General features: G+C 36.6%; 2 protein-coding genes across 3 annotated transcripts in view; one reads left to right on the top strand and one right to left on the bottom strand.

Annotated features, from left to right (window-relative positions):
- Positions 1-14,461, top strand: part of ACBD6 (acyl-CoA binding domain containing 6) — a 149,857-nt gene that overhangs the window by 16,794 nt on the left and 118,602 nt on the right. The gene's annotated exons all lie outside the window — the stretch shown is intronic.
- LOC136393412 (small ribosomal subunit protein uS10-like) lies at positions 8,045-8,597 on the bottom strand. Its single transcript, XM_066366037.1, has one exon. The coding sequence runs from the start codon at positions 8,442-8,444 to the stop codon at positions 8,067-8,069; it is 378 nt and encodes a 125-aa protein (XP_066222134.1). The 5' UTR covers positions 8,445-8,597; the 3' UTR covers positions 8,045-8,066.

The following is a 14,461-nucleotide window of genomic DNA, read 5'->3' as shown; positions in this document are numbered from 1 at the left end:
GTTGGCGTATAACATTGTATAAGGCTAAGGTGCACAATGTGTTGATTTGATCTGATATATATTACAAAGTGATTACCACCTTAGGACGTAATACCTCCGTCACGTCACATAATACTGTTTTCCTTTTTGTGTTTAGAACATTTAATATCTACTCTTTTGGCAACGTCAAGTATGTAATAGAGGATTAGTAACTAGAATCACCATGCTGTACATTAGATCCCCAGAACTTGTCTTATAACTGGAAGTTTGTGATCTTTGACCAAAGTTTTCCCTTCTTTCTCCCCCATCCTCCACCCTCAAGCCCCTGGTAAACACCACTCTACTCTGTTTTTATTAGTTTGGCTTTTTTAGATTCCACATATAAGCGATATACAAAATTAATATTTGTCCTTCTCAGTCTGACTTATTTCACTTAGCATTAAATGCCCTCAAAGTCCATTCATGATGTAAATGGAAGAATTTTCTTCTTTCTCATGGCTGAGTAATATTCCACTGGGTGCAAGAGAGTGTGTGTATAAATAAGTGTATATAAATACGTACATACCATATCTTTATTCATCTGTTGACAGATGCTAGATTGTTTCCATATTTTGGCTATCATGAAAGTTGGAAATACTGCTGCAATAGAGGTGCAGCTGTCTCCTCAAGACTCTGTTTCCATTTCCTTTGGGTATGTGCCCAGAAGTGGGATTGCTGGGTCATATGGGAATACTACTTTTAGTTTTTGAGGAAACACTGATTTGTAAAGATATATGTAACTCTTTGTTCATGTGCATAATGTGATGAGTACTGTTTCTTTTGAGTCCTAACAGCAGAATAATTTAATTTGAACTTATTTGGTATCTGTTGGTTTTACACATCAGGCAAAAAATTCTTAATGCAAAAACAATTTCAGCAGATCTCATTTTAAAAGATTAATAACATGTATTTTGCATATATAGATAAAATTTTAGCCTAATCTATAATAGAGCACTGTTTCATATTAAACCAAATATAAAATGGGGCCTTTTGTCTTTTTTTTATCACTTTTTAAGGTACTGATTTCATTCATTCTACTCACTAATTGTACTCTTAAGTGTGCAAGTTACAGCTCTAAGGATTAGGGATACAGCAGTCAACAAAAGAGAACCACCATGCTTTAGGAAGCTTACAGTCTGGCAGGTACAAGAAGTTAAATAAGTAAGTGTTATAGTGTATTAGAAGTTGATTAATGCTGTGGAAATACAGCAGAGAAGAGGATTAGAGTGTACAAGGGTTAGGATTACATTTTGAATACGATGATAAAGGAAGGCTCACTGAAGAGATGACACTGAGCGAAGGTTTCAGGGAGTGGAAGAGTGAGCCATACAGTTACCTGGGGAAGAGCATTGCGTGTCGAGAGAAGGGCCATGTTGGTCACTAAGGAGGACCATGCCTGGTGTGCCCTGGAAACTGCGAGGGGGGCTCAGTGGTGTGTGGTGATGAGGGCTGGGACAAAGCATCGGGAAACAAGGTAGGGTCAGCACACGGAGTAGTCTATCATAAGGATTGTGGCTTTCACTTTGAATGGGAAGAAAAATACTCTGGTTGTGGACTTAAAAAAAAACACAGATATTCTTCTACATTGCTCAGTAAATATTTTAATGAAAGTAATATAGGCATATGGAAATAATTCAAACAGTGGAAGAGGAATATGAAACTTCATAAAGTTTCTTGCCCCATACATTATTATATACTCATTCAATCCTACTTCTAGAAGTATCTCTCCATTTGTGACTGTTTCTATAATTCTGTATTGCTACTTTCATTACACTAAACTCATTTCTTTCTTTTAAAGAATTTTTTGTTTTGTAAATTGAGCATTTGTCTGACATACAGATGAAAGTTAATCTGGATAGTTTCTGCAGTTCTGTTTGACATCTACCTCAGCAATTTTCGACAGGTGTGCCACAAGAATTTTTAAAATATACAGTCCTTGACTTTTTCGTCAGGGGCACTGACCTCTTTTCCCTTTGATTGTCAAAAAATGACAGCAGTTAACACAACAATAGCCATCAGTGTGAATGCCCTGTCTTGAACCATAAATATAATAGAGCTGCATCTTAGTGGTCATGTTGCACAATAAGGTTGCATCTGATTGGCTAATTCTTGGTACCAGAAATCCTTATATACAAGTATAGGTACCAGATTTTTAAAAGTTATTTTGTAGCAAAAAAGATAGGTAATTACTATTATTATTTTTTGTAAGTCAATCAAAATTATACCTGTTTTTGTCAGATCAGCAAAAATATATTTTTTTGGTGTGGCCCAGAATTTTAGTGATTAGTTTATGGGTGCGGTCAGATGAAAAGTTGAGAAGCGCTTTCTGCTTTGCCTCCGTTCCTGTTCACACCTGGTAAAACCTCTTGTGACCACCAGAGGGAGCAAAGTTCATTATGAAAAGTTTGATTTTATTCTCGGGAATGCTAGGGCTTTCTGTGTGTTTTAATAGTATTGTTAATACCTTGGATACTGACCATCTAGTTTCTTGCCTTTTTTTTTAACCCTTTAGATCTTTAAAACTTTTATGTTTACTTAGGATCTTATTAGTAACTTTCTGTTCACTTTACTGGTCACTATGCTATATTTGTGTGTTGTCCATGAAGACAAACAGTATAGATGGAGAACTCACACGCCACTCTCTTGCCCTGATAGCTGAATAAATGGTTGTCTAGCTATCCAGTGGCCATCTAGTCCTTTGTTAAACTTGCTTTGTTCATCTGGGGCTTTTATAGCATTATCAACTTACCTTTACCTAATACAAATTCATTGAAAGCATCAGAGTAGATAAATTTGTACATGGAGTGTACTTACCTGTAAAGGTACCGTATAAGTTTTGAAATGTCTGTTTAAAAAATTAGATAAGCATTTTTTGCCACAAACTAATTTTTGATATATTTCTCATCATTCAGATTTAATTTTTGTTGACTACCAGGTATTAGTATTGAACTGGATTTCTTTTCTCTGGCTGCTTTATACTAGAGAATCATTCCTTACCCTACATTTTTTCATATATTAAGCCCCTCATCTCAGCAAGACTCTCCTCTACCCTTGATACTTGCTAATACTACATGGAGCATACAGGCTTCTGAAAGCCTAAGACCATGTTGGATTCATTCTGTATCCTGGCCATACTGCCTACAGTGTCAGCAAGATTAGCACAGGGCACAGGTGTCTACTGAATGGTTCTTAGATTATTCTAATGTCCTTCTCAAATCCCTTGACATTTTTCTCTCAGCACCTATTTCTGACCCTCTCTCCTGACTCCTTTCTTGCTTCTTCAGGTTCCAGGGCGTAACTTATGCTCAGTATTGGGGGGATTATTTAATTCAGCTCGCATTTATAGAGCATGTACAGGATGCTCTTCCAATTTCTCAAAAACCTACCTGGAAATAAGTAAGAAATTCAGCATGGTTAAGGACTAACTATTACTAAAGATTAAAATACACACACAGGGAAAGTGAATTTTGCATTAAGATTTGAATGTTTACCACTTTTAAGATGATAGGAATATCATGAAGCAGAAGTCTGCATGATTAAATCATTTTTTGCACAAGGATTTAGCCTGTGTTGATGTTTCTCCCTACCACAGTTTTAACTATAGTCTATGTTGATTCTAAATTTACTTTTTAGCCCTGACATTTTTTGTGTGATCATGGCTCATGGTTTTTAGACCAGGGTCACAAAAAATTTTTTTTTAAAAGTGTAACACCTGCAGGGGCCAGGCCATTAACATGAATGAGTAAAGTGCACTTTACACAACTGCTTTTCTCTTCGTATGTCATCACTTGACTAGGCTGTTGCAATACCTCCTACATATTCTACCTGTCTGCATTGGTCCCACTCAGTTCTGGTTTCCACACTGCTGCTAAATGGTTTATCTGAAATACCTATGGTGTTTTGGGTGAGCCAGAGGGAAGGAGAGACTTTAAAAGAGGTTGAAGAGTATTTGCAATAGGCATCTCTCCAGAAAAAAAAAAATTTTTTTTTTAAATAGCTTTATGGAGCAGAAGATTTTTGAGTCAAGAACAAGGCAGGAAAATCCAGAATTCCTAGTCTGGATTATATCATATTATTTGAGATACAGGTAAATTGAACTGTCTATAGAGGGCAGTGTTTCACAGTTTAAAGTTACTGTAATCAGTACTATACTAGATTTCTGTACTTGGAAGTGCTGTAGTCTTTGTTTTCTATTCAGATCTATTTGTTGTAAAACCTAAGGGTGACAATGTTAATTTGTCCTTTGAGATTTGCTTGAGCCAAGATTTATTGAACCATTCAGGCTGCATTACTTAGCATAAACTAATACTGTAATCCTACTGAAATCTTATAATAATAATGATTAATTATATGTCATCTGAAATTTTTAAAGAATTTATGCTCTTTGAATGTGATTTTCCCAGTAAACTATAGATAACAAATCAGTTACGTTTTACTTCTTTTCTCTAGCATTTCTGCTGATTGGTGTAAAATCATGAAATCATCCAGTTTAATTACTGTCATTGAGCCATATCTTAAAAAAACAATTAGAAGATTTTTTTAAATTTGTTAAAGTAATTATTGGTGATACACACACACACACAAACATCTATTACCTTTGTGTTTGTCATATCTTCCAAGCAAATTTAAATTGGGGTTGTTTTCCTTTAGACCAGGGGTCCCCAAACTTTTTACACAGGGGGCCAGTTCACTGTCCCCCAGACCGTTGGAGGGCCGGACTTTAAAAAAAAACTATGAACAAATTCCTATGCACACTGCACATATATTATTTTAAAGTAAAAAAACAAAATGGGAACAAATATAATATTTAAAATAAAGAACAAGTAAATTTAAATCAACTGACCAGTATTTCATTGGGAACTATGCTCCTCTCACTGACCACCAATGAAAGAGGTGGTGCCCCTTCCGGAAGTGCGGCGGGTGCCGGATAAATGGCTTCAGGGGGCCGCATGCGGCCCGTGGGCCGTAGTTTGGGGACCCCTGCTTTAGACCAACAACTCTCCTCCTTTGGCTTTATCTGGAGTGGCCAGAGCTGCCTGATGAGGTGCATCAGCTGAGTCTTTCCTCAGTCATGATGCTGTTTGTTGTCTCTGGGTGGTGAGTCATTCTTGTTTGTCAGTAAGGTGTGTAGCATTCTTTCACAGTCTAACTTCTTCCCAGGGGTCAACTAAGTATGTAAATCAACTCTGAGTAATGAAGTAATGGAAGAGTTAACATGTTTGGTTCCCAAATATGTGACGTTATAGGATATGTTTACTTAAAGAGTTTCTCTAACTCTACTTGAAACCCCCTCAGACCAGGCCTTGCCCCATACTATATGTAAGTTTCTAAAATTTCAGCACATCAGAAATAATATTAAAAGCACAACTTCAGTAATTAGAGATGTGTTTCTAAATGTGTGTGTATGTTTTTTAGAGGTTTTTAAGCAAATACATTGGTGTAAACCTCCACTGAGGCTAAAGACCATGTATTTTAAATAATTTGCTATACCAACTACACTCGTTTTCTGTTGTTGTTTATTCATTTTATCATTGTATGCTTAGATAAAATCTGTAGTCTTTTTTGCTACCTTATGCCTGTTGAAAAAGAGTGGTTATTTATCTCTTTTTTTCCAAGATGACAGGTTAACTTTAGATTATTTATATCATGTAGGAATAAGAAAATATACAATTAAAAGTGAATAGGACAACAGTTCTTAAGTTGCAAGTTTCTAGTAGGTTATTTTCACAGGTTAATGCAAAATGCTCTGAAATTTTAGAGAACTTAGAGTATACTTCTATTGAAATAACACATTCATGAAATGGGTTCATTTGAGCCTGACCAGGCAGTGGCGCAATGGATAGAGCATAGACCTGGGACGCAAAGGACCCAGATTCAAAACACTGTGGTTGCCCGCTTGAGCAGAGGCTCATCTGCTTGAGCATGAGGTCACCAGCTTGAGCGCAGGATCATAGACATGACCCTGTGGTTGCTGGCTTGAGCCCAGTGGTGGCTGACTTTAAGACCAGGATTGCTGGCTTAAGTTCAAGGTCGCTGGTTTGAAGTCCAAGGTCACTGACTTGAGCAAGGGGTCACTGGCTTGGCTGGAGCCCCCCGGTCAAGGCACATATGAGAAAACAATCAATGAACAACTAAGGTGCTGCAATGAAGAATTGATGCTTCTCATCTCTCCCTTCTTGTCTGTCTGTCCCACCCCCTCCTCTTTCTCTCCCGCTAAAATAAGGGAGAGACAACAAAAAATGATTATTTTAACCCCTCTCCACACAATGGCATTTGTTTAAATGTCATTTCAGTCATGTCCTTTAAAAATCTGTTCAACATAACTTTACATATTCTTTTAAAATATATTTTATAGTAAGCACAAGCAAAGTGGCCTTTAATGCCTGGATATGATAAGATGTTGTAGATATAGCATTTGTTTGTATGAAATAGTAAAAGCTGCATTGCTCAGTTTTCTAGGCCACTTTTTAAATTTCTGGATCCTCGTCAGCTGTGTAAATACAGAATCAGGGAAGTTTGAGATTTTCTAGGTATTTGAAATGTAAAACATACCCTAGGTTAAGTGTGTGCTGTTTCACAGATAGCCCTCATTTCATGCAGTCCTGGATTTAAATAACTCATATCATTGCTATTCCAAGTAGTGCTTTTGCAGTCAAACATCTGAAAGGTGATTGACTTTTTTCTCATAGGTCTATAATTTATAAGAAAACATAAAATGAAGACTAGACCAACATGATTTTGGTGCATAGTTATAATCTTAATAGCAGTACAGATAATAAAATAAACACTAAATCTGTTCAGAATAGACTAGTTTACTAACCGATCAACCTAAATTTTATAACTCCTTTTCATTGTTTAGTTTGTATTTTTTTGTATTTAATTTGTGTTGGATGTCTTCGATTTTTATGTCTTTTGAGAAATTTATGATCAAGTACTTTATTTATGACATTGTAACCTCAGCTTAGGCAATTGATTGAAATACAATATAGGGAAATTTATGTGTGTATTTTTTAAAATGCTTAAATTAGGAAAATGAACCAACATTGCAAATGTGGAGTTGTTTTGGAGCAAGGTAGGAAGGCAATGGCAGTTTAATTTCTTTATACTCCTTTTGCTCTTTTATTAGAATCTTATTTACCATATTTGATTTGATTTGCTTTGGAAATTTGTAGTGTATTGTCATGTTTTAAAGTTGACAGAAGATTATAACTCATTGAGATTATATATGTAGAAATGTATTTGTAAACTGTAGAATATAATGCCAATATAAATTATTTTTATTATTATGCCAACTATAATATTTAACAGAGGGAAGAGTTTTTTTAATATGCTACCAAAAAATAAATGGGTTGCTATGTTAGTGTAGCTGGGGAAGTTAGTGAGTGATAACATAGCACATGGTAGGCCATGCTGAATAAATTACTAGGTTGAAATTATAGAGAAATTATTCAGAGGGAAAAGTTAATACATTAAGTCATATTCCTTTAATTTAGAGTTAGAAAATACAGTTTTTCTCCATATATATCTAATCTATCAGCTGTATGAATTAGATTTTGTTTAACCTAGTTGGAAATATGTTCATTTAAAAAAAATACTGCAAAAGCTAGGGTTTAAACACTGAATGCTGTGTTGTTTTCAGTAGCACAGCCGAGCATCCTCTGGGCACTGTGCAGAGTTACAGGCGCATCACAGGATGTGTGAGTAAGACGTCCACTGTTTGACATAAGTCATAATTTGAGACCAAAAATATTAGTAGCTTTATAGCCAGAATACTATATGTTTATTGGGTTTTTTCAGTTTTTAGAGAATGGCAGAGGTGAAGAGGGAGAGTAAGGTGATAAGTTTGACCCTTGGGTACAATGTAAAAATTAAAATGAAAACAAAAAACGATTAGGTTTTTTGTATATGCCCTGACTAGGGAATCCAGCCAGCATCCTCCACGCTCCGGGAGGATATTCCAACCAGTGGAGCTTTCCAGCCAGAACTTAGCTTTTTTTTTTTTTTTTTTTTTTTTAACAATGGATAATCAATTTATTAAAAAGACTGATTTAAGCATCTGCAATGGTGACTTCAACCTCAACTCCTGGCTCAATAGTGATGGAAGTAATCTGTTTAACAATCTCAGAAGGGCTGTGCAGGTCAATGAGATGTTTGTGGATCCTCATCTGAAACCGATCCCAGGTCTTAGAACCCTCCCCGCAGGGAGTTTTTCTTGTAGTGATTCTCAGAATCTTGGTAGGCATCTGAACGGGTCCTTTCACTTTGAGATTCTTTTCCTTTGCACCTCTGATCAAGTCAGCACACACCTTCTCCAGAGACTTGACGTTGCGGCTGGTTAGAGTAATTCTAATTCGGTGAATCTCCACCTCTGGTTCCACGGGTGTCTTTACGGTATCTTTAAAAGCCGCTTCCCCCCTTCCCGGCATCCGTCCCCAGAAGAGCGAGAGACCCGGGGCAGAGTCCCGCCACCGCTGCAACCGCGTGGCGCCGCCCTCTGCCTCACCATGGCTGCGGCGCGGCTTCCTGACCGACCTGTTCCTCGGCGAGAGCGAACAGCGGTGAGTCAGGAGCAGGAGGAGCAAGAAGGACTCGGCTCGCTAAACAGCAGCAGCATCTTCCTGAAAGAGCCATGGCTTAACTTTTATTGATTTTTAGAGAGACAGAAAGAGAGGAGGGGGAAGGGAAGCATTCATTTGTTGATAACTCAGTCGTACATTCTTCAGATGCTTCCCATGTGTGCCCCAACCAGGGATCGAACACACAACCTTATCATTTCAGCATGATGCTCTTAACCAACTGAACTAACTGGTCAGGGCCGATCAAGGTAATTCTTGAAAGGAAAAAAAGAGCATAAGAGGAAAAATAGATTTTACCACAACTTTGGGTCTGAATTTCTTGGCGCCTGCCCTTCTATGGAAAAGGTTCTATGTTGGAGATGGTTATCATATGGGACAGGAAAATTTGAACTGGACAGTGGCAGTGAAGCTTTATTGGCTTAGAGACAAAGATGGTGGCCAGCAGGGATCATTTTTCTGACTGATACTGAAGCATTATGGCTAGAGCTTGAGGACATACAGAAACTGGATGGAAATGCCAACTTTTCAAAAATGGCATGCTGAAATTTCTTTATCCATGTGAAATATAATTATGGAAACTGGGGGTAAGGAAATTGTCATGTTTTTACCTTGTCCTTTTCTGTTATAGCTGGACAGAATAACCAGTGAAGATTTTATGATATTATAGTTAAGTAAACTGATAACTTTAAGTATCTGATTAGTAAGTTGGAGTAATTTTAGGAAGTAGGGCAGAACTGAGAATAAAAGAATCCTGTAGTTTAATTATAGACTGCTAATGGATGGGTGAGAAATTACTGCCAAAGTTCATAAGAAGCTAGCCCAGGGGTCCCCAAACTTTTTACCACAGGGGGCCAGTTCACTGTCCCTCAGACCGTTGGAGGGCTGGACTATAAAAAAAACTATGAACAAATCCCTATGCACACTGCACGTATCTTATTTTAAAGTAAAACAAAACGGGAACAAATACAATATTTAATATTAAGAACAAGTAAATTTAAATCAACAAACTGACCAGTATTTCATTGGGAACTATGCTCCTCTCACTGACCACCAATGAAAGAGGTACCCCTTCTGGAAGTGCGGTGGGGGCCGGATAAATGGCCTCAGGGGGCCACATGTGGCCTGTGGGCCGTAGTTTGGGGACCCCTGAGCTAGCCCCAGAAGAAATACAAATGCCAATAAATAGTGAAAGATGCTCAATCTCACTACTAATCAAGAAATATGAGATAGAACAGTGTATACTACTTTTCAGCTGATGGATTGAATTAGAAGGTTTGTTGGCAGAGCATGCGGAAGTCACAGGCCTACACTTTTAGTGGAGAGTCAATGGACAACAGTCTTCAAGTGTTGTTTACCTTCCTGAAAAGTTGGAAATCATCTAAATGGTCATCGATAGGGAAATGGTTAAGTAATGATATATAATGGAATATCTAACAATAAAAAGAATGATAAAGTTGTCCATTTATATATATATATATAAAATATGAGATAGAGTGCAGGTCAGTATGTTTAGTTTGATCTCATTTTGACAAAGTCACTAGACAAATCACAAAGTGGCCTTTGTACCCACTTGTGATTTTCAGAATTTTCCTAAGTGTGTGACTGCAAATCATGAGCCAGAGTTGCTTCATAGTAGAGGATGGAAATAAAATATGAGAATGTTATTTCATGGGATTTGGAGGAAAATAAAATATAACTTTAAAATCTATGTAGATTATACTTTTCCTTTAATAGTATTTACTGACATAATTGACGGTGAATTCTTACTTGTCTCTTCCTTCCTCTAAACTTTAAGAGGCTGGGTCACCCTTGTACTCCTAATTACGAGGCAGTGACTGTAAGTTGAATTAATGAATAAGTGAGAAATAATGCACATATACAATGAAGTATGATCTCTGCTTCCTACATCATTTGTTGAACTATAGTTCTGAGCTTTTTGGACATATGTTATGATGTTGCTAAAAATATTTCAAAGCTGCATACGTGAAACCAGCATTCTCACTTCATTTATTTGAACAGTTTCATTTTATATGTCCATACCATTTCATAAAGCAAGGTAGTGAACCACCAGTCTGTTTCCACATTATGCAGCCTAATTACAATATAAACTCAAAGTTCGACTTATCCTGGTAGGCAGCAGACCAATCAATCAATATTACAAACGATAGGCCCCAAAGGAGTGTTTACCAGTTACTTTAGCCAACTTATACATGACTAGCTTAAGACCACAAGTAATTAGATAGGGTTCAGAGTTGAGTCCCTGTCAAGTAAAGACAAGTTTCTTGGTATTTGAGAGTTGTTACCTACTTTATGCTGATTGTTATTCTAAGTAATCGCTGATAGTTTCTGTGTAGGTGTTTCAGCTTTCACTTTTCAGTAGTAAAAGCTGAATAATCTTGATTATAACTACTAAAAAATAAAAAAATCACTTAGAAGCCGCAAGTTTTCTGGATCATTAGAAAGTATTTCTTAAGCTTTTTGAATCTTAAGCTTTTTGGTCTATTATTTTTGGCACAAGCAATTTACTAATAAAGATAAATTTTAATGAAGATTTGTTGTAATTGTTTTAGTAATAAAAAAATTATTTTACTTAAAATTTAAATACACCCAGTAATACAGCCTTAATTTCTTTCTCGAACAAGTCAAGAAAACCACAAGTGTTGGGAAAATGCCAGGCTCTTGTTGAATGAGCATGATAATCAAACTGTGAAATCACTTGATAGATTTCCAGTGACCACCAAAAGCCTGTGAACTTAAAAAATTAATTTAGAATATTTAAAATACTGTCTACATTAACCCAAATTAGGTAGTAGAACTATTGTCCTAACTAAACTTAGATAAAAGGATACTAAGATAATTAGTTTGATGTAGTTATTTTTCTTACTGTGAGAAATATGATGATGCCTCACCTTTGAAATATTTTTACATGGTTAAGTGTAAAGACACAGTTTAAATTGTATATCAATCATTGTTTTATATTTATTTTTTATCATTAATCATCATATTAATAATTTCCTGTCTAAGTGTTTTTTAATGTTCTTCCCAATCATGAGATGCTGTAATTTTGTGGATGTTAAGGTAACATACAAAATATTAAACTCCTGGCCCTGGCCAGTTGGCTCAGCTGTGGAGCGTCGGCCTGGCGTGCGGGGGACCCGGGTTCGATTCCCAGCCAGGGCACATAGGAGAAGCGCCCATTTGCTTCTCCGCCCCCCCCCCCTTCCTCTCTGTCTCTCTCTTCCCCTCCCGCAGCCAAGGCTCCATTGGAGCAAGGATGGCCCGGGCGCTGGGGATGGCTCCTTGGCCTCTGCCCCAGGCGCTAGAGTGGCTCTGGTCGCGGCAGAGCGATGCCCCGGAGGGGCAGAGCATCGCCCCCTGGTGGGCAGAGTGTCGCCCCTGTTGGGCGTGCCGGGTGGATCCCGGTCGGGCACATGCGGGAGTCTGTCTGACTGTCTCTCCCCGTTTCCAGCTTCAGAAAAATAAAAATAAATAAAAATAAAAAAAATATTAAACTCCTGTAATTTGTGTTGTACTACCGTGACATAGCTACTGAGTTAGAAAGATTCAGGAATATGTTCATTCATTTGTTCATTTACCATTTTTCATTGAATCAACTTGCCTGGCAGCAGTGCTAGATTTGAGATATAAAAATAAGTACTATAATACTTTCCCTCAGAGAGATCAAAATCTACTGGAAGAGAAAAACATTTAAACTGGTCATTTTGGTGAAGTGTGAAGAATACTAATACCATTGTAAACAGAGGGCTGTGAAATCACAGGAATGACTGCTTGTTGATGTTGGAAAGCCACTAGGTAAACCTTTAAGCTGGGCCTTAGGGGTTGAGTTAGGTTTATTAGTGGAAGAAAAGGATGGAACAGCATTTTAAATAGAGGCAGCAGATGCAAGGGAGTAGAAGTATAAGAGAGTTTGGTATATTCAGAAAATGGAGAGAATTTTAATGTTTATTGGTCATTAGTTAAGAAAATATGGGTAAGTAGATAGGGCTAGAGTGTTACTTTAACATTACTATGAAGTTCTGTCAGGATTGAAGAGAAACTACCCTTTATAAAGTTCTTTGTGTGTGAGAGAACGAGTGGGCGTGTGTGTGTGTGATAGAGAAGGTGAGAGAGAGAGAGCAAAGCATCAACTCTTGACTCCACCTAATTGTGCCATTGATTGCTTCTCATGTGTGCCCTGGCTGGATGAACTCAGGATTGAGCCGCGGGGCTAACCGGTGACTTCAGCGCTCCAGGGTGGTGCTCTATACACTGTGTAACCAGCCAGGGCCCCCTTTTTATAATTCTTTAAAAGCAAAAATATGTTTTGCTTCTAAATTTTATAATGCATTCATATATTAAAAAATATTTTAAGTGCCCACTACTTGGCAGACCTAATGTTATTAGGAATTATTAATGTAATGATTTAAACTTAAATGTAAGAAGTTGAGATATTGACCTAGAAAAATTTATATATGGAAGATCTTGGTTTTATGACTTTATTTAAAAGAATAAAGAGGTAGGTTAGAAGGGTGTGAATGTATCTTTAGTGCCTAAATTTTTCAATTTTTAATGGTACATTTTTATAGGAAACTTACAGAGCAATATGTAAATCTAATATTCTTAAAGAAAAACTGTTCAAACTTTTGGAATTCTGGATGTGATATAATATACTCAATAGTATAAATAAAAATGCATTTTTAAATCATCATAAAATATGTTGTATTTATTTTTTCCCATTGGTTTTAGAATGCTTATATGTATCAAGGTACAGAAATAGAAAATATTCTGTCAAGGCTATTTTATCTCTTAAACTTGTAATTTCAACTGGGCTATTTTTGTTTTACCAAGGTCTGAAGGATTCTCTTTCAGAAACCTTTACAGTCCAATACAAACCTATCCAATATAGTCTATTGGTTCAGCCCTATTGTGAGATAGACCTTATTTACTAGATTCTGGATTCTGTCATAACTCATATTAGCCAAGGTAGAATGTCAGAAAGGAACAACTATCACTCTTGTCTGTAAAGGAACAATCAGTAAATCAGGGAAAAGGAAAACCCACTAAGGTGAAGATATTTTAGAGTGGTTGGCAGTTCAGGTTTATCTCATGTGGTGAGTATTGGAGTATTGACTATACTAGACAAAATTCTTTCAGATTAGTGGGGGGTTTATGTTTTGTTTTGTTTTGTTTTAGGAGCACAAAACTCTTAGACATTACTTAATATAGCTAGGAAGTATCCTTCCTTCTGACCGTTTTGAAAGTAATAAAATAGACCCAGATTAGGCTGTTAGTTAATAGTAATGTAAGAAATAACGAAATTTTCTTTCAACTCACAAAATATTATGGGTGCTTTGAAAATAAATGACTCCAAATTTATTAATTGTTTTAGGAGTTACAACCTCATTGCAAGAGGATACTTCCAAATCACTTGTATAGTAAATATTTTTATAGAAATATGGTCATAAATAATCCGAGGAAATCCTTCTTGAATATGATGTATTTACATTTCAATTTTGTGTTGTTGGTTTGCTGCCTTAAAATTGAATGTAATTAGAATAAATAACATGCTAATGGCTTCATTTTACATTTGAGTCAAAGCTTACTAAATTAAACCTTTACTCCCAAAGTAACATCTTGAAGAAAATCATGCAGTTTACTGGGTTTAAATGTTTCCTTGAAATCTTGTGTGTTTGACTCCTCCATTTGTAAAATTTGAGAGTATTGTATAATACAACTAGATGCATAACAGTCTTTTCCTTGTACAAGCATTCCTCATTTAGTAGAACCCTGAATAAGAGGAATTTATGAATTAAATAACTAATGGGCTTAAATTTTTCCTCTTCCCCATGGGACTTGAGGATCTTGGC

The sequence above is a fragment of the Saccopteryx leptura genome, chromosome 2 (genome assembly GCF_036850995.1).
Source record: "Saccopteryx leptura isolate mSacLep1 chromosome 2, mSacLep1_pri_phased_curated, whole genome shotgun sequence".
NCBI lineage: Eukaryota > Metazoa > Chordata > Mammalia > Chiroptera > Emballonuridae > Saccopteryx > Saccopteryx leptura.
Note: the sequence above shows the minus strand (reverse complement) of the source record. Positions and strands in the feature narration are given on the sequence as shown.

Excerpts from the sequence above, each read along its gene's own strand:
- LOC136393412 (XM_066366037.1), bottom strand. The coding sequence starts at position 8,444 with ATGCCGGGAAGGGGGGAAGCGGCTTTTAAAGATACCGTAAAGACACCC.